This window comes from Equus caballus, chromosome 11 (assembly GCF_041296265.1).
Source record: "Equus caballus isolate H_3958 breed thoroughbred chromosome 11, TB-T2T, whole genome shotgun sequence".
In the NCBI taxonomy this organism is placed as follows: Eukaryota; Metazoa; Chordata; class Mammalia; order Perissodactyla; family Equidae; genus Equus; species Equus caballus.
Window position 1 is genome coordinate 13,128,736 of NC_091694.1, and position 21,651 is coordinate 13,150,386.

The 21,651-nt window shown below is 36.0% G+C and overlaps 1 protein-coding gene across 17 annotated transcripts in view; it reads right to left on the reverse strand.

Annotated features, from left to right (window-relative positions):
• The window catches only part of CEP112 (centrosomal protein 112), a 452,281-nt gene that overhangs the window by 237,417 nt on the left and 193,213 nt on the right, over nucleotides 1-21,651 (reverse strand). For all 17 annotated transcript variants that reach the window (XM_070227014.1, XM_070227013.1, XM_070227007.1 and 14 more), the window contains 2 exons: nucleotides 21,348-21,483; nucleotides 2,879-2,986 (listed from right to left, as the gene is read on the reverse strand). In XM_070227014.1, the coding sequence (XP_070083115.1) occupies nucleotides 2,879-2,986; nucleotides 21,348-21,483 (244 nt within the window). The remainder of the gene's footprint in view (nucleotides 1-2,878; nucleotides 2,987-21,347; nucleotides 21,484-21,651) is intronic.

The following is a 21,651-nucleotide window of genomic DNA, read 5'->3' on the forward strand; positions in this document are numbered from 1 at the left end:
TTCGCTCAGCCTCTCACCTATTCTGTCTCTTGGCATTTTGTACTGTTTTCTGGGAGAGTCCCTCAAATTCGTTTGTGGTGAGGTTAAAAAGCAGTGTAGCAGAGCAGTTACGAGAAGGGTATTAGATCCAGAAAGCTTGGGTTTGAATTGTAGCTCTGCAATAAGAGTGTGACCCTGGGCAAGGTATTTTTGTTCTCTGTTCCTCAGTTTCCTCACCTGTTCAATGGACATAATAATAATAGTACCTACCTCTATTGCTCTGTTTTCTACTCATTGATTTTTGCTGTTATGTTATTTTCTTCCTTCTGGTTGTTTTGGGCTTAATTTGATCATCTTTTTCTAGCTTTCTAAGGTAGAAGCTTAAATCATTGATTTGAGACCTTTCTTCTTTTCTAATATAAGCATATAATGCTATAAGTTTCCCTAAAAGCACCACGTTTTCAACATCTCATGAGTTTTGGTGTTGTGTTTACATTTTTGTTCAATTCAAATGTTTTCTTACATCCTTTGTGGTATGCATTCTTCATATTTACTACATAATAAAGTAATGTTAAAACGGTACCAAAGGTTATAAAAATTGGATATATCTTTTATATTTATGACTATTAAAAACCTTTTAATCAAAAGTATCTAAATCTTTCTGAAGGTATCAGAGAAATGTCATATAGAGAGCCTGGCAACAGGGAAAGACTCCCAGAGAAATCAGGAACTTGGACTCTCCTTAAGACTGTAAGCTATTTAGCTTGTGACTTGGAGCAAGTCATTTCACGACATAGTATTAATAATGCATAGTCATAGAAGCCCAATTTTTTTAAGAAATAAAATACACACACACATAAAACCAAACAGGTGATAACTAGTGATGTTTTCATTGGTGATCACATTAAGGACACTGAAATTCCTACTTACTTTTTTTTTTTTTGAGGAAGATTAGCCCTGAGCTAACTGCTGCCAATGCTCCTCTTTTTGCTGAGGAAGACTGGCCCTGAGCTAACATCCACGCCCGTCTTCCTCTACTTTATACGTGGGATGCCCACCACAGCAGGCATGCCAAGCGGTGCCATGTCCGCACCCGGGATCCGAACCGGTGAACCCCAGGCCGCCCAAGCAGAATGTGTGAATTTAACCACTGCGCCACCAGGCCGGCCCCCCTACTTTCTAATATACAGATAGTAGACAGATGTATATTGACCAAAACTAAAATCAATTCAATAATAATGAACTGTATTTGTATTATCAACTCAATCATAGAAACATAATGCAAGAGAAGTTGAAAGAAATATAAGAGAAAGTTTCTGCTCTCTTGTAGATTGTACTATGTTCTGGATAAAAACAGCTCTATATGATACCTTACAACACAAGAACTGATTTAAGTGTACAGAATAGTGAGATGATGAATGCTGTAATTTCAGAGGAAGAGGAAATGGGTGTGGGCTGAAAGGTCATGGAACATTTGATGGGAGGTTGAGGTGAGTCTTGAAGGATGGGCATGATTTGCTTAGAGAGAATGGAGCAGGACCGTCCAGGTAGCGAAAATGACAAAGAAGGGCCAATTTTCCAACTTGTGTCTTTGTAACTATTTTGCCTTTACATCGTTCCTATGAAAGTAACTCAGGGATTTTTACCAACATTTTAAGATTAAAACAACACCACCACAACAATCCATAAGGTCACATGTCAGACCAGACTTCCTTTTCATGGAAGTCAAGTGAGCCATTAATTGCTATCACTTAGGAGAGGGGATAAAATTCAGTAATCACAAGGGATTAATGAGTTTTTGATGTAGTACCCACTTAATAAAGGATTAAAATGTAATAGTGAAAAAAAATTATTCAGGTGTCCAGAATAAAAAGGTTCAAATATCGTCTTTAGAAAAAATTTTCTTAATTAGGTGATTAAGCTAACATTTTTCTAGATGTGAAGAAAATAAAGCAAGCAAATTAGACAAACCAGCAAAAATTAATAGCCACCTTAAATGTTCCAAGAATCAGCTGGAATACATTTTTAAAAAGACAAAAATCAAAGCTGTTTTTATTAATAAATAAGAGGCAGAGTGTTGAGGACAAAATCTAAGCTCCTTATGGTACCGCACACGTCCTGGTCCTAGCCTGACTCTCCCCCGTCACCTCCCACAGCTGGAACCTTCTGCTCCACACTCCTGTTACACCAGTCTTCATCGTCATGTTTGCTCCTTAAACACTCCCAGCTTGCACTCACCTCAGGATCTTTGAACTTACTGTTCTCCCAGGCTGGAACACTATTCTTCCAGAGACTTCGTGGCTGGCTCCTCCCTAGTTTTCAAGATTCTCAGCACAAACGTCCACAGCTTAGAGGCTCCCTGACCACCTCTCAATGCTGGTAACTCACCTCTCGTCTGCCGCCCAGCAAGGTCTATGGACATATCATCTTTCCTTCTTTACAAATCACTCTTTGAAATTACTTCCTTTTTTATTTATTGGCTGACTGTCCACCAAAATGTAAGCTTCGTGAGAAAGAAACCTTGATGGTCCTGCTTACTACTCTGCCCAGTGTGGGCAACAGCGCTTGGTACACAGTAGGTACCCAAAACTACTTCTTAAATAAATGAGTAAGTCAAACTGATACTCTAACAGGAGTAGGAGAACCCAAGAATCACAATAAATGTTTTAATTAAACATTCAGATTAACAAACTGTCGGAATAGACTCCAGTGGAGAGTTAAAATTCTCTGTTTCTGGATTTTATTGAAAGAAATATTATTTTGAATATTTCAAATATATTGGGAATAACGTTCTTAGTCACACTGTCATCATGTAGAGATTTTGTGTTATAGATATATTTAAAGAGAGACTACACATGCATTAAAAAATTAAATGGCATCATAAAAGCGAAAGACTAACCTGCTGTTCATATCGTTGTTTGACATCTTCCAGCTGCCATAAAAACTCCTTTGATTGTTTCTCACGAAGAGACTTGGATCTAGTTAGATCTGCTTCCACTCTTTCCATCTATAAAATTTAAAAATCAAATATTAAATTTTTTAAACAAAAAATTGTATTCCATGTTTCAGTAATTTGTTCATTCATTAAAATGACGATTTTAAACACCTCACCTGTCCTAATGGTGAATAATGAAAAACTAATGAAATATACATCAATTTGTTTTTATATATTTTAATGGTTTTAACTCAGGGAAATAAAAATTGGAATATAATTGACTAAATTCTAACATTATAACAATACTGCAACGGAAATATAATTTTAAACATTCAAATACTTATTCAACAAGATTTTATTAAGGCCTTAGTATGTGCTGAATGGGAGAAAATATTTGCAAAACATGTATCTGAAAAGGGACTTGTACCTAGAATATATAAAGAACTCTTTAACTCAATAATAAACAGGCAATTAAATTCAATTTCTAAATGGGCACTATTTGCAGATGACATGATTTTATATACAGAAAATCCTAAAGAATCCACAAAAAAACGATTAGAAATAATAAATAAATACAGTAAAATTGCAGGATACAAAATCAGCACACAAAAATCAGTTGCAATTCTACACACTAACAACAAAGCAGCAGAAAGAGAAATTAAGAATACAATCCCATTTACAATTCAACAAAAAGAATACAATACCTAGGACTAGATTTAACCAAAGAGGTGAAAGACCATGGTTGAAAGAAATTGAAGAAGACACAAAGAAATGGAAAGATATTCCATGCTCTTGGATTGAAAGAATTAACATAGTTAAAATGTCCATTCTTCCTAAAGCAATCTATAGATTCAACACAATCACTTTCAAAGTTTCAACAACATTTTTCACAGAAATGGAACAAAGAATCCTAAAATTTATATGGAACAACAAAAGACCCTAAATAGCCAAAGGAATCTTGAGAAAACAGAACAAAGCAGAAAGTATCACACTCTCTGATTTCAAAATATTCTACAAAACTATAGCAAGCAAAACAGCATGGTACTGGCATAAAAACAGATACACAGATCAATGGAACAGAATCAAAAGCCCAGAAATAACATCATACATCTGTGGACAGCTAATTTGCAACAAAGGAGCCAAGAACAGACAATGGAGAAAGGAAAGTCTCTTCAATAAATGGTGTTGGGAAAACTGGACAGCCACATGCAAAAGAATGAAAGGTGATCATTATCTTACACCACATACAAAAATTAACTCAAAATGGATTAAAGACTTGAATGTAAGACCTGGAACCACTAAACTTCTAGAAGACAACACAGGCAGTACGCTCATTGACGTCGGTCTTAGCAGCATTTATTCAAATACCACGTCTGACTAAGCAAGGGAAACAAAAGAAAAAATAAACAAATGGCACTACATCAAACTAAAAAGCTTCCGCCAGGCAAAGGACTAAATCAACTAAATGAAAAGAGAACATAACAACTGGGAGAAGCTATTTGCAAACCATATATCTGATAAGGGATTAATATCCAAAATATGTAACTCATATATCTCAACAACAAAAACACTAAGAACCCAATTAAAAAATGGGCAAAAGATCTGAACAGACATTTTTCCAAAGAAGATATAGAGATGGCCAACAGGCACATGAAAAGATGTTCAACATTACTAACTATCAGGGAAATGCAAATCAAAACTACACAGAGATATCACTTCTCGCCCATCAGAATGGTTATAATGAACAAGACAAGAAATAACAAGTGTTGGAGAGGATGTAGAGAAAAGGGAACCCTCACACACTGCTGGTGGGAATGCAAACTGGTGCAGCCACTATGGAAAACAGTATGGAAAAATTAAGAATAGAACTACCACATGATCCAGCTATTCCACTGCTGGGTATTTATCCAAAGAATATGAAAACACAAATGTCTGAAGATATATGCACCCCTATATTCACTGCAGCATTATTCACAATAGCCAAGACTTGGAAACAACCTAAGCGCCCATCAGGGGATGAATGGATAAAGAAGATGTAGTATTTATACACGATGGGATACTACTCAGCTAAAAAAGACGAAATCTGGCCATTTGCAACAACATGGATGGAGCTTGAGGGTATTATGCTAAGTGAAATAAGTCAGAGGGAGAAAGTCAAATACCATATGATCTCACTCATAAGTAGAAGATAAAAACAACGACAACAACAAACAAACATATAGATACAGAGATTTGATTGGTGGTTCCAGAAAGGAAGGGGGACAGGAGGAGGGGCGAAAGGGTGACAGGGTACACATGTATGGCGATAGGTGGTAAATAGTTTTTGGGTGGTGAACATGATGTAATCTTCACAGAAATTTAAATATAATGATGTACACCTGAAATTTATGTAAGGTTATAAACCAATGTTACCTCAATAAAAAAGATAAAAAACTTTTATATAAAGGATCAGCTCATGAATGGATAAACAAAATGTGGCATATCAATATGATGGAATACTATTCAATCCTAAAAAGGAATGAAGTACTGATACATGACAAGATGGATGAACCTTGAAAACATGCTAAGTGCAACAAGCCAGACACAAAAGGCCATATATAGTATGATTCCATTTATATGAAATATGCAGAATAGGCAAATCCATAGAGGCAGAAAGCAGATGAGTGGTTTCCAGTGGCTGGGGGGAAGGAGAAATGGAGAGTGACTACTTACTGGGTACGGGGTTTCCTTTTGAGGTGACGGAAATGTTCAGGAACTAAACAGTGGTGATGGTTGCACAACACAGTGTATGTACTAAATGCCACTGAATTGTATGCTTTAAAATGGTCAAAATGGTAATTTTTATAAGTATTTTACCACAACTTTTTAAAATTTAAACACAACATAAATGGTGATTCAAAAAAAATAAAATAAAATAAAACGGGCAAAGGAACTGAAAAGACATTTCTCCAAAGAAGATATGCAAATGGCTAACAAGCACATGAAAAGATGCTAAACATCATTGTCATTAGGCAATTTCAAATTAAAGCAACTATGACATACCACTTCACACCCACCAGGATGGCTGTAATCAAAAAGACAGACAGTAACAAGTGTTGTTGAAGATGTGAAGAAATCAGAACCCTCATACACTGGTGGCGGAAATGCAAAGTGGTGTAGCCATTTTGGAAGAGAGTTTGGTAGTTCCCCACAAGGTTAAACATAGAATTATCATATGCACCAGGAATTCCACTCCTAGGTGAGAAATGAAAACATACACCCACACAAAAACTTATACACAAATACTCAAAGCAGTGTTATGCATAAGTGCCAAAAAGAGGAAACAACCCAAATATCCATCAACTGAAGAATGGATAAATAAAATGTGGTTCATGCATACAATGGAACATTATTCAGCCATAAAAAAGAACGAAGTACTAATACATGTTACGACATGGTTGAACCTTGAAAACAGCATGCTAAATGAAAGAAGGTAGTCAGAAAAGACCACGTGTCTTACGGTTCCATTTATAATAAATTTCCAGAATAGGCAAATCCACAGAAACAGAAAGTAGATTAGTGGTTGCCTAGGGTGAGAGGAGCTTACGGGGGTGACTGCTAAAGGGTATGAGGTTTCTTTCGGGGGTGATAAAATCTTCTAAATTTGATTGTAATGATGGTTGCACAACTCTATGAACATATTAAAAGCCACTGGATTGTATGCTTACAACGAGGGAATTGTTGGTATGTGGTTATTTCTCAACAAAGCCGTTATAAAAAAGTGAAAGTCAAAGACTCCACCTTGGTCTGCGAGGCCTCACGTGACCCAGCCTCAGGTACACCTCTCAGTTCATCCTACTGCGCCATACCTCCACCACCCCCACCACTCCCACCACCCCCATCACTCCAGCCCACCTGCCTCCTTGCTAGGCCTAAAACATGCCAGAAATGCTCTCACCTTGGGATCTAGAATCTTCCCCCCGGTGCCCACAGATATTCACATGGCTTCTTTCTCAAAGTCTTAAAGTTTTGCTCCAATGTCACCTTTGTACTGAGGCCTCCCTGACCACCCTATTTTAAATAGCAGCCCAGCCCCCAGTCCTCTCAGTCTCCCTTTCCTTGCTTTGCTGTTCCCTTTTACCATAGGACACATCACCTTCAGGTGCACTACATAAGTTACTTATTCATTAGGGCTGTTTTTAATGTCTGCTCCCCCCATTGGAATGCAACCTCATGTTCACTCCTGTATCTGAACCTTTTAGCACACTGCCTGGCACATATAGGGACTCAATAAATACTAATCAAATGAAAAAAAAAAAAGACACAGTGTACTGAACTTGGTTTGAAATTTGCTAAATGAACAACTTTCAATATTTAATAGTGCCAATTTTATTTTTATATTTATTTTTTTTGGTGAGGCAGATTGGCCCTGAGCTAACATCTGTTGTCAATCTTTCTCTTTGTGTTTGGGGAAGATTGTCACTGAGCTAACATCTGCGGCAATCCTCCTCTATTTTGCACGTGGGACACTGCCACAGCACAGCTTGATGAGCAGTGCATAGGTCCATGCATAGGTGTGCAGACCTGTGACCCCCAGGCCACGGAAGTGGAGCATGCAAACTTAACTACTCCATCACCGGGCTAGCCCCCCAAATTCTTTATAAAACAGACAAAATAAATAAAATAGTGTTGAATCTAACGTTTTCTATTGCTTAGGAAATTAAATAAATGATATATTATGGTCCTTGCTCTTATCAGATGCTGTTTTATATGTGATAGGAGAGTCTTACATACAGCAGTGAAAAAGGTCTCTATATCGGTAACACGAAAATGGTACCTTTTATTCAAAATAGTGCAGTATTTCATTTGTCTTTCTACCCCTGGTTTAAGTTTGGAAAATATTTTTTCTGAGGTAATTGTCAGTTAATGTGACAATCATTCTATCTCTGGCTACATTATATTACTTATTATTCTGCTTCATTGATATTTTGAGGTATTTCTTCTTTTCAACTTGTACGCCATGCTCTCTTTCAGGTTAACTTTTGGTAAGCACTAAGATAAAACATGAATCTTAGGGGAAATGAACCATGAAAATGCTTCCTTCACAGTTTTTCATGTTACATTGGAAAAAAAAAAACCATTCAAATGCATTTATTAAGACACGATTAAACTTTAAGTTTCTAGGAGTGAAGATGTTCAATAAAAAGCAGTCAATTTCACTGGATCAGAACAAAACACATATTACCACCCACCACTGCTACCGAAAAACACTTTTCAGTTTCTGGTTTTTACACTTCTAGAATTATGGAGTATCTAGATTACGGCATGATATTTAGCACCTAAGTATTTCTTTGTAAATACCGAAGATCACAACCTTGATAATACAAAGTCATCCGCTTCCAAATTCAATGGTCTGAGTTCTAAGATTATTGATCCATAGGTAATTAGCATTTTGGTTGTGAATAAACTTGCTAAGGAATTATTAAAGGAAGCATAGTCAAATCCACTTTTTCTTTTGTCTCAAGATGTGGGTTTTAGGGCTCTCTCTCCCTCAAGACTTTTCACATCAGACCGCAAGCAGAAGGCTCCTTAACTTGTCCTCAGCAATCTACACTCCCTCAACTCCAACAGCCCTGGCATCTCCCTAACAAGCCCTGGCTGTTCTTGATTCTTCAGCCTTTTGCTCTTCACGCTATCTGGAAAGCCTTTCATATTTTTTTCCTCATCTAAATGGTCAATCTTCAGGGTGACTCAAGTCTTCTCTCCTCTCTGAGTGTTCTTTAATCTCACCAACTGACATCAGTGTTTCTTTCTCTCCATGCTCTCGGACTTAACATCTTTATTTTCCTAGCATATTGTGTTTTTCCGTGTAGTATGGAAGTGTTTCAAATGTGTGAGCTTTGCTTATTCATCGAGATCATGAGCTCCCAAAGAAAAGAAACTATGACATAATTCTTTCTTTAGTATCTTAATTATTAACTAATTGCCATGGTATGAAGAATGAATACGTATTAAATTCTTAAGGATGAATGGAAGGGAAGGCAAAAGCAGAAGGGCAAGAAAAGAAGAGAAGATAAATCAAGGAGGGAAGACCTGGTTCATTTAGTACTTTTAGGACAGATCTTCATATGAAATTGATTTTTGGTTCTTATTTTACTTCCACACAGATTGAATATTAAAAAAAAATAATAATATTAAAGTATTTAAAATAAAAATTGTCTTATGTATTCAAAGTTTATAAAGAGTATCTTCTATGAAAAAAATAGAATTATCTTCTATAATCAAAATAGAAAACAATATAAAGCACATGAAAAGATCTTTTATATCTAAACATTAAGAAAATCTCAAAGTAGATAATAACTGATATTATAAGAAAATGAAATACATATGATATTTTAGATTATACTGACCGAAAATGCAAGACCCCACTCCATTCTCCTTCCACAATTTAACCAAAAAAATCAAAAAACGGGTCTTGTAAAATACTTAGTCTGTACAGAAACACAGGGTTCTCCGTTGCCATAGATACAGAAGATTCTGCTTCTGTCTCATGCATCATTCCATATTCCATTCAACTTCAAGCATTAAAAAAAAAGAAAGCCTCCTTTATTGTTTAACTCTGGCTTCCAAAAAACCTAAGAGTAAAACTGGGTGGTCAAATTAAGAGGAGAAAAGGGCTTGGGTGTATTTCTGTGAATGTTTAGTGTTTAAAGAAGTGAGAAAGAGGTAAAAAAAGGTGTTGATTTTTGCTTATATGGTCCCTCAGGCATTTCTTTAGCTACATGTAAGAGAAAACCGCAGTGTCCTCAGCTTAAAAAACATAGGCCCTTTATGTTTTCCTTGTGTAACAAAAAGTTCAGAAGTAGGCTATCACACTGGCAGTTCAAAGATGTCAGGGTTAAGGTCTCTGCAATTCAACCTTCCCATAATGGTTGCAAAATGGCTTCTGCAGCTCTGAACATCCGGGCAAGGAAGGGCAAAGAGGGAAGGGTAAAGGTAGAAGGGCAAAGGGTCCGTATTAGCCAGGTGGAAGACCCTTTCAAGGGGCTTTCCTGCAAGTTCCTGTCAATAGCAAATTAATTATGCTGTTGGCATCTCATCCACCAGAACTACATTAAAAGGCAAGCTCTGTGTGCAAGGTAAGAGACTGCAGCTTTAAGACTGTGTCTAATGCTGTCCTAAATAAAATGAGCGCTCTATTAGTGAGAAAGTAGGAATGGACACTGGGCCAACATCTGGCAGTCTCCATCAAATACGGTCATAATAAGTTATTGTTCTTTCTCTAGTAAAGTACTCTCGCATTATTATATTCTCAGTAATTTGACATGTACAATTCATATGATGCAATTGTATAGAAATATATAATTCAAAATTTATTTTGTTGTAATTAATACATAGTTAGATTAACTATAAGAAATCGCCCTTCAAATATTTTCAGATACATGGAGGAAAAGAGAGAGAGATAGCATAATGATTGTCTTAGAGTACCAAAGAAACATGTAGGTAGATGACAGAGAGATACATAGATAGAGATAGGCAGGCAGGCAGGCAGATAGATATAAATGGTAGAAAGACATATAAACAATTATTTCCACGCTTGGCTAAAGACTCAGTAGGAACTAATATCCTAATAGAGAAAACCAATTAGCACATTAACTGATTATATTTATAGTTCTTTTGTGGGAGGTAATCATTAATTGATATAAGATAGACAACATGTCTGGTGTCTATCCTTTTCTTATTGATCTGTAGGAGTTCTTTATTCTGGGGATATGAATTCGTTGTTCAATATCTGAAGTGCAAATATCTTCTCCCACTCTGAGGTTGCATTTTCACTTTCTACTGGTCTTTTGATGACCCATAAGTTTTTTATTTTAATGAAGTTAAATTTAACAATATTTTATTTTTTACGCCTGTTTCCTATTTAGAAAATCTTTGCCTACTTCCAACTAACAAAAATGTTCCTACATTTTCTTCTGAAAGTTTTATTGTTTTACTTATCATTTGTATACCTACAATCCTCAAGTTTTGTGAACGGGGTAAAATAAGGGGCACGATTCTTCTGTTTCCTTATGACTGTCCACTTGACACAGCAGCATTTACTGAGACGTCCCTTCTTCCCCTGCTGCTGCTACACTTCCTTTCACACGAGTCACATTGGTCATATACGTGCGAGTCTGTTTTGGTCTCTTTCTTCTGTAACATTGGTCATTCTGTGCCAAAACCACACTATATTAATGACTATAGCTTAGCATCAGTCTCTAAATCTAGCAGTGTGAGTTGTCCAGTTGTGTTCTTCCAGACTGCCCTTCGCACTTTCACGTACGCTTTACAATCAGCCTGTCAGTCCCTCCCCCCCAAAAAAGCACTGCTGACATTTTGATTTCAGAATTGTGTTGATTCTGTAGATTAATTTGGGGAGAGCTGACATTTTTATAATCCTGAGTCTTCAAATCCATACACATTCATCAATCCATACACACCCACATACATTCTTCAATTTATTTAGATCTCCTTTGATTTCTGTCAATATGTTTTCTAGTTTTCAAAACAGAGGCCTTGCACATCTTTTGTTAGATTTATTCTTAGGTAAGTGAAGCTTTTTCACACCATGGCATCTTCAAAGTTTATTTTCTATTTGTTAGTTCCTGGTATATAGAAATAAAACTGATTTATATATCTGACCTTACATTTAGTGACCTTGCTAAATTCATTACCAATAACATTTTAACAAGTAAACATTTTAAGAAATTCATAGTTTCACAAAGATGCCATAATTGCAGATAAATGCATAACTCACCAGGCTACCTTAGACATCCCTCCTCTGCGTTCTCTTAACGATCTATTTATTCCACTAGCTATACCAGCTATTATAATCACACAATTTTATGCCCTGGTCTATCACACATGCCACATATATGTCTTAATCATCTCTGAATTCCAGAATCTCCAATGGCTGGGATAGAACAAATATTCATACATTTTTTATAAATGAATGAAAGAAGAAATCAAGTCTGTTGAATCCTTGGCCAGTAAGTCAATAAAACTTCTGAGGTATTAAAAAATAATAACATTACTATCTTCACAATTAACAATCCTTCAAATCAGCAAAATGCAGAAGGAAGGACATATTTTCTGGTCCATTGTGCTCAGTATATATTTTATTCTGGCTTATTTTTCTTCTGCAAAAGTGATTAGTCACTCACGAATATTATTAGGAGAATGCTTCACTTACTACTCTATTAAGCATTTAAGGATAAAGGTAAGATTTCTTTTAATTATTTGTTTTGTTTGGTTTTTTGTTTAATTTTGTTTTTCAAATACAAATACTTACTCTTTGGAATATGCTGTCATTTGAAATTGATTAATTATCACAATAGCCTCTATTGAAACATTTAAATATAATTCTAGAATTTTACCTCTGCTACCTAATCTCATTTAAAGACAAATTCTGTATGTTAAAAGGGTAGAGAGATTTCTCCATTATCATCAAAAAGTAACTGAGAGAAAATGCTTCTATTTATATTGGATCTTTTATTATTTTAAAACTGGTCTAAAAAGACTTGTTTAAAATTACATGAGCCAGCATGACCCTTAAAGGACAAGAGGACAAAGGATGGTTTGGATGATGATTCTTCCTTTCTTTAAAGCCTGTTTGTTATCCATCTACACTTAACGGCACAAATATATCCAGGTGGCATTCTTCCTTCCTTGTAACTTGAAATTTTTTTTCATTAATTCAACAGCAATAATAGGATGATGAACTGAATTTATAATCGCTAAGAATGTAAGAAACTGCTAACCAGTTTCGAACATTCCAGGAGCCAGAAGCAACCTCACTAGTCAACAGCAGTGTTTCAGAATTTTGTTTTCATGGCAAACTAGTGGGTTTTCCAACTATAAAGTTAAGATCATGTAGCTGATGACTGCAAAGAAAAAGGAAGAGAATTTAAAGCCAGATATTTAGCAGCAAATACCATTTAATGAGGATGTAGTTTCAAGAGAAGAAAAATTAACTAGAAAAGTCAAGTGGTTAGTGGAAGCCCCAGGAGGAACTAGTTAGCTGACACTCATGCAGTCAGTTTACAAGATTAAAAAGTTTCACTTTAGAATTGCTGCCAATACTTCAAAAAACATAGCTGTCTTTTTTAGTCATCTGTTTCACAGAGAATAGGTAAATATAGAACACTAGTTCTTTAAAATACAATTATACACACATATACAGAAATAATTCTAACCGAGTAATACATTTTCACAATTAAAATATGTATATTTTACACAACTAATTGCTGACAGCTAACACTTATAATGGATTTCACCATTGGAGTAAAAATTAGGTTATTTAAGCAATGAGATAAAAAGTTCTTCAAAGTGAAAGAAACAGTATGAAGCAATTTTTTTTAAAAGTTTGTTCCATTTTTTTCTCATGGGTCTCATTTTTGAAACAGCAATTCGCTTTCAAAAACAAACTCAAAGCTTTTATTTTTTAATTCAAATTCCCATTGTCTGCTATCAGTAGCAGCCTCCAAATGGAAAAAGATGCCCTACAGCTCTGCTGGCTTTTACACAAAAGATTTTAGCAAGAGGAGAAAGGAGCAGTTGAAAACAACAACAGAAAAGGAAGACTGTTAAAAATACAGACTATGGAAAAGTCTGAAAACATTATGATTCTCCAAATAATGAATCTGCTGATTGATTTTCTTTTAGAATTTGAGCTACATTAGACTCACGTTTTAATCAACTGATGATCTAGAATAGGGGACTTCTAATTTACCATGTTTTGACATGTATATTTTATTTAACATTTGTTAAAATTTGCCATGTCAGAATTATTTGATTTGTAAATGAGCCTAGCTATAAGGATTCCACTATAAACAGGGTTCCTTATTATTACACTCACACCAAAGGTGCTTTCTATATTTCAGAAACTCAATTGCATTTGGCAAAACTATTTGATTGAGATCACTGAAGAACAGTTCTTCAAAAGAAAACAAAAAAAATTCCTGCTCTTCGATTACCATCACTACTACTTTTCAAATAGTCTGTCTCTAGCACCACTGCAGAGACTGCAGAGATCAGGTCTGGTGAGAGCTGCTCACAAAAACAGAAGTCAGCTGTAGGTATGTGGGGGCAGGGGGAAGGGGATCCCAGAGGCATGCATCAAATAGGGTCCTTCATCAGATCGTTTCACCAGTCTACAGAGATGTGATACCTAGAAGGTAGGAACACATGAACTCTTAAGGTCAAGAAGTGAGAGAGTCAAATGGGTCTGGGAAGATTGGTGAAGGAAGATAGAAGACAGACATGAACCAGGCACAAACAGTCAGAGATATGAGGGTGGACCAGTTGAAAGGGTGGCTCCAGAATCAATTCCACAAATACTATCTTTCATCCTTGGCTTTCCCTAAGTTATGGCAGTCACATTTTGTGGCTTGTTGGGGTTCTTAATTTAATGGTTCCTGAGATGACATCATCTCCATGGCTTTCAGTTCTGCCACACAACTCAGAGACTTCTTTTTTATCTGAAAAATTATTTTATCAATTTCTACATTCTCTCCAATCTTTTTTGACATGTATTTTCTAACTTTTCAGCAGTAGGAAATAACATCACAACAAACATCCTTGAACACACATCTTACACACTTTGTATTCCTGAAGAATCAAGTCCTAGAAGTAGAACTACCCGGTAAATGATAAGCACAGTGTTGAACTAACACTCCAGAAAGGTTACCTAACTCTACACTCCACCAGAAATGTATGCCGCGTCTGCTTCCTCAGGCCTGCATGGATTTCTACCTGTGCATTAGCTGGAAAATAGATCATTGCTATTTTAATTTACTTCTTAAAAAAGTTACTAGTGAAAATAAACATTTCTGATGGTCAATTTCTACAAAAAATGTGTAATTGGAATTTTGACAGTGATTGTATTGAATTTAATGTTGATTTGTGGAGAACTGCCATGTTGACAATACCGAGTTTTCCAATCTGTGAACATAGAATAGCTCTCCGTCTATTTAGATCTTTTAAAATTTCTCTCAGCAATATTTATAGTTTTCAACATGTAAGTCTTCACATTGTTTCATTAGTTTATTAATAAATATTCTTTCTACACTATTGTGAATTAAACTGTTAATCTCATTTTCAGAGATTTCATTGCTAACATACAGAAGCATGACTGAATTTTGTATATTGATCTTATATTCTGCAAACTTGTTTAACCATGTATTACTTCTAGTCCTTCTTTTGTGGATTTGACCATACAGGATCATGTCATCTGAAGACATTTGTACTTCTTCCGTTCCAATCTGTATGTCTTTTTTTCTCTCTGGCCTTAGTGAACTGGATAGAATCTCCAATACAATGTTGAAGGAAGGTGGCAAAAGAAGCAACCACCTTTTCCTTGTTCTTAGGAGGAAAAGCATTAAGTTTTTCAACATTAACTATGTCAGCTGTAGGGTTTTCATAGATGTCCTCTATTAGGCTAAGTTCGCCCATAATCCTAATTTGCCAAGAATTTTTTTTTTACATCATGAATGGTGTTGAACTTATTCAAATGCTTTTTCTGCCTCTGTGATGATCATGTGGTTCGTCCTTTATTATATTAATATACTGTATGATTTTCAAATGGTAAAACAACCTTGGACTCTTGGGATAAATCCCACTTGGTCGCGGTGTATAACCACTTTTATGTTCTAGATTTAGTTTACTAAAATATCATTAAGCGGTTTTGTATCTACATTCATGACAGATTTCAATCTGGAGTTTTCTTGTGGTGTCTTTGGCTTTGATATTAGAGTAATACTGGCCTTACAGAATGAACTGGAAAGGGTTCCTTCCTCCTCAGTTTTCTGAAAGAATTTTCAAAGAACTAAAATTATTTTTTCTTTAATATTTGATGGAATTCACCAGTGAAGTCATCTGGTCCTGGCCTTTTCTTTGTGAGAAGATTTTTAATTGCTAATTAAATATCTTTATCTATTATAAGACAATTCAGATTTTCTCTCTCTTCTTGAGTCAGTTTTAGTAATTTGCATCTTTCTAGGACTTTGCCCATTTCACCTAAGTGGTATAATTTGTTAGCATAAACTTTTTAAAATATCATCTTATGATTCTTTCATTTCCTGTAGGATCAACAGTGGTGTCCTCTCCTCTTTCATTCCTAACTTTGGTAATTTGTTTCTCCTCCATTTTTTTTCCATCAGTCAAGCTAAAGATTTGTCAATTTTGCTGATCTTTTCAAAGAACCAACTTTTGGTTTCACTGACTTTCTGTAGTTTCTATTTCTTTGCTTTCTGCAAATATATAAAAATATTTATCATTTCCCTTCTTCTGTTTGCTTGGGCAGAAACTTGCTTTTCTTTTTTCTGGTCTCTTAAGATGAAGTTTAGGTTACCGATTTGAGAACTTTCTTTTTGGATATAGATGCTTAAAGCTATAAACTTTTCTCTATGTACTGCTTTAGGTACATTCCATAAATTTTGATATGCCATACTTTTGGTTTAATTCAGTTCAAAATATTTTCTAATTTTTTTTGTAATATCTGCTTTGACTCACGAGTTATTTTTAACTGTTAGTTTCCAAATATGTGGGGATTTCCCAGATTTCTTATTGTTGTTTATTTCTAATTTATCATCACTGGGGTCAAAGAGCACAATTTGTATGATTTTAATCCTTTTAAAATTTATTGAGAATTGTTTTGTGGCCAAGCTTATGGTCTCCCCTGGAGAATGCTGCACGAGTGCCTGCAGCCATCGGGTGGGGTGACTCAAATCACGACCCAAGCCTCAGGCTCACTCCTGAGCGAGACACCGACACAGGCAGACTCAGAGCAGCAGGCAGGGCTTTGGAACTAAATGGAAACTGAAACCTGCCCACAGAAGATGAGATGCTCAGAAGAGAACTGGGTCGATAATCTGCTAAAGCAAAAAACTCGAGGGAACTCTAACATTACTCAGAGTACACAACATACAGTGTGTACTGTTCTCAGCTTCTTTCATTCAGCAGGATTTTGAGATACACCCTGTTGTTGTGGGCATCAGTTGTTCATTCCTTTTTATTGTTGAATAGCATTCCACTGTATTACTGCATTTTGATTGTCCTTTCAACTTTTGAGGAATATTTGGGTTACTCGAGTTTTGGGCTTTTGTGAATAAAGCTGCTGTCAACATTTGTTTACAAGTGTTTGTCTGGATGTGTCTTTGTTTCTCTTGGTTAAACACGTAGGAATGGAATGGCTGACATATGGTCACTGTATGTTTAACTTTTTAAGAACCTGGCAGTTTTCCCACTAGCAGTGTATAAGAGCTCCATACAACCACATCTTCACCAACACTTGGCATTGTCAACAAACTTTTATAATTTTAACCGTTCTAAGGACCAAGTAGTGGCATTTCATTTTGGTTTTAATTTGCGTTTCCCTGATGGTGATGATACTGAACATCTTTTCATGTGCTTATTAGTCACTTGTTTAGTATCTTCTTCTGTGAGGTCTCCAAATATTTTGCCTAATTTTAACTGGGTTGTTTGTCTTCTTATTACTAAGTTGCGAGATTTCTTTTATATTTTAGGTACAAGTTCTTGGAAATATGTGTCAATCTTTTCTGCCATTCTCTGGCTTGCCTTGCTTCCTTTTGTTGTTTTTTAATGGTGTCTTTCAAAGAACAAACGTTTTTAATTTCGGTGAACTCCAATGTAGCAATTTTAATCGAAATTTAATTTCTGGTTTTACTGCATTGTGGTAAAAAACATGTGCTTTCTGCCATGCCAAGTTTTAGAAATATATTCAGTGTTTCTTTATAGTCTACTGAGTTTTACAACTGTTCCCTGGGAGTAGAAATTTAATGTCGTATTTAAAAGGTAGAAAGTAGAAATATAGCTGTTCTATAAACTGCTATTTAGACCTCTTGTCTGGTTTTTACCCCCGGTCTACCGGAGGGAGAAAAATATATTAAAGCACCTCAGGACCTCTGATGTCAATTTCTCCATGTTTTCCTAACACCTTTTCATATTTGATTAAGCAGGCTTGCCTTTAGCATGCAAAAATATATTCCTCTGTCCAGTTTAATGACTTTTATTGATGCTAATTTGTATGATAGTATTATACTCTTAGTTTCTTTTTTTCTGAAAACAATTGATATATTTTCATCTTTTTAATATAATTTTTGTGTAACTTTTAGATGTATCTTTTATAAACAGCACATACGTGGATTTAAGTCAGCTAATCAATACCTTTTCTTTCATAGAAAAATTTAACCTGTTAATATTTAATATTACAATTACGTACTCTGTCTTATTTTGGATATTTTGTTCTGTTTATGCCTCTGTTCCTTTCGAAATATCTCCTCCCAAGTTCTGCTTTTGTCTTCTCAAGATTTTATGAGAATCTAACATCTTGTTAATTTTATTAATGCCTATGTTTATATATTTCAAAATTACTTTAACCCACATTTCCCTAATTTTAAGAATCTTTTGAATCTCATCAATTCATGGCAAAGAGTTTTAGCATACTGTGCTCCTCCTACTCTCACTATCCACCTACCTCTTGATCTTTGTTAATGTAATCTAAAGATTTAGATTTAAGTTACTGTTATTAAATTTGTATTTCCTACTTCACATACCTTGTTTTTAAAGAATCAGTAAACATTAGTATTCGATCTTATAACCAGATGTGTAACAATTAGTTAAATTTATTTTGATTTTGTTAGATTCCACTGTTCTCTACTCATTCTTAAATATGATGGCTTCCCCACGTGGTGTCTTTTGCTTCATTTCTGGATTGGTTGACGTGTTCATATAATTTTTTCCAGAAAAGAAATAAGTGGTACACACTATGTGAGCTCTTATTAAGAAAATGTTTCCCTGTTGTTTTTGCAAGTGAAAAACTCCTTGATTATGTATAAAATTGGGTCACAACCTTTCTCCTTCAAAACTCTAAAGCATTACTCCATTATTTTTCTAATTTCTCTGCCAGTTTTATCCTGCCTAGAAACTGGTAGGATTTCATTTTATTCTTGAGGTTCAATTCTTTTTCCAGAATGTATCCAGGTTTCATTGCTTTAATTCTACTTGATATCTGTGGCCTCTTTTGTATAGATCATGTCTTCTTATAAAGGTACTACTTTTCTGAATGTTTTTTCTGAATTTTTTTTTTTTAAGATTTTATCTTTTTACTTTTTCTCCCCAAAGCTCCCTGGTACACAGTTGTGTATTTTTAGTTGTAGGTCCTTCCAGTTGTGGCATGTGGGATGCCACCTCAGCATGGCTTGTGAGCAGTGTCATGTCCACGCCCAGGATTCGAAATGGTGAAACCCTGGGCTGCTGAAGTGGAGTGCACGAATGTAACCCCTCGGCCACAGGGCCAGCCCCTAAATTTGTTTCTGAACTTTCTTTTTTATTAAAGATGAATTTTTTTTCTGAATTCTACAGTAGACTGCTTTCAGAGGTATGCTTTTATTCTGTGACTGCCGAACACAAATGTCTTTTTTCTTGTTCTACAGAATGTTTTCACAAGTCCCACACTGCTTACTTGTTTTTTTACTTACTTATCCACGAATTCTGCAATCTGTTAATTTTACATCATCAGACCCAAGAGGTACATTTTTTGAGCCAAAGGTGCCTGTTAGAGTCTTAGCTTTTGTCACAAAGTTGCACTGTCAGCCTTAGCGCTTTCCAGCACTTTACTGTTAGCTTTCTTAACTGTACATTTAAACCTTCTTGCCAGTGGTCCCTTCCTTCAATATTTTCTGTACTCCTTTAAATGTTAAATCAATCAGAGGGTCTCCTATGCAGCTACACTGCATAGGTGGACCAGATACACGACCTGGGGCCTGGGCTCTGATGAGAGCAGCATCCTGGGAAGAGAAGCACATCCATGGAGCAGGAATTGAACGTCTCCACCTTCCAGCACAAACTCTCAGCAGAAATCCAGCTTCTGCACTTGGCAGTGCGTGGAGAAACACAGAGAATGGGATCTCAGACCCCACTCTCAGGACCCAAATTCACAGAACGCAATATGAGTGGAAATCTGAATCAAGAAAATAACAAGAAGACAGTTCCAAACTAGCAAACCCTACAGGGCTCAGTCATAAACCCTTCCACAGAAACGTTCCTACCATCCAGTGTATGTTTGTGACCCCCGAGGAAGATAACTCCAATTAAAATGAAACCACAAATAGGGACTGCAACATTCTTTATAATCAAGAATACCTGAAAATAAACTAAATACCCTTGAATAGGGGAGCCGATAAATAAAATATGGTATATTCATATGATAAAATATATTCAGCCTTAAATGGACTGCACTAAATTAACATGGATAGGGCACAGGCACATAAAATTAAACAAAAAAGAGCAAACAAGACTAATACATAAAATCTGTAGTACTCATCTAATTTTTTAAAAATATACACACAAAAATTATATATGCATAGATAACATGTTCATATTCATGAATGTTATCTATGCATATGAAAGTGTAAAATAGACTGAAATAATATACACTAAATTAATTATAGTGGTTTTCTCAGAGGTGAAGAGGAGACAGTAATATGATTAGAGATGAATAACAAAGCAAACGAAAACTTCATCTGCAATGTTTTAGTTTAAATAAACAGAATGTTAACAATTGTTGATTCTTCATGATGAATATCTAGGTGTTTGTTCCCTTTATTTTTTTACAAATTTTTATTTTCTCTCAAAACTAAAAAACATACCACTTAACTTGTACAAGAAGTGGAGACAGCCTCTGTCCTCCTGAAATGCCAGTTGAAAATAATTTGCTGTAACTGACCAATAAAACACTATTTATGGAACATGAACAAACACAGACATAGTTAACTTGAGCCCTTGCTCTACAGAAACGGATTGGTCATGGGATTTTACTTGTAGGCTGATCCACGCCCCGAAAATGAGATACACTTTTGCCATTACCACATCTGTAGACAGGACTTTAAAATGGTTATTCTTTCCTTGCTTTAAGGATGAATCAAGGGATCCTGAAGGCGGAAAGAGGACCCATCTCCTTGTCTGCACAGCTCCAGATGGTTCTCCACCTTTATCCCTCCATTCACTGCCACCAAGAAGTTGCTGATGGGTGCCCACCCAGGGGCCTAGGAGAAGCACACAGCAGGCCCTCCAGAGACGCACAGCAAGGTCTTTCCCTTCACGTGCTCTGCCAGAGCAGAGGGAGCCTGCTGACTGAGCCCTCTCCATGAGGGCTCTCCTTCTGGGCCGCTGGGGGCCACCCAACCTCCTCCTTTGGGGCTCTGGTGGAGGTGGGTGTTCACCTCTGCCAACCTAATAGCCCTTTCTCATTTTAAGTCCCTGACCCACTATATGGCTAATTTTGATAAAGATTTTTTAAAAAGGAAATATGTTTCTGCCATATTTAAGACCATAATGTACCTTCCTACTGAGAGAGTGACTTTCAAAAAAGATGGAGTGGTAGCCTCCTCACCTGCTCTTTCATGTCGGCATAGACCTTCTCCGAGTTCAGCTCCACCTGCCGCTTAAACTCTTCTAGAGCAGCATCCGCCTGCTGGGCCTGCAGCCTCTGCACTTCAGTCACACACGCAAGCTGCTCCTCCTTTTCCCTGGGAAAGTTCAGGAAGACTTCAGAGTTAAAATAGAAAAGAAAAGAACTGGGCCCGAATGATAGAACAACATTTAACCTTCTCTAAAATAAAATTCAGATTTCAATGTTTTGATCCAAATTCTGTGAAACTTCCCTTTAAAAAGGTGACAATAAGATAAATCGTCTC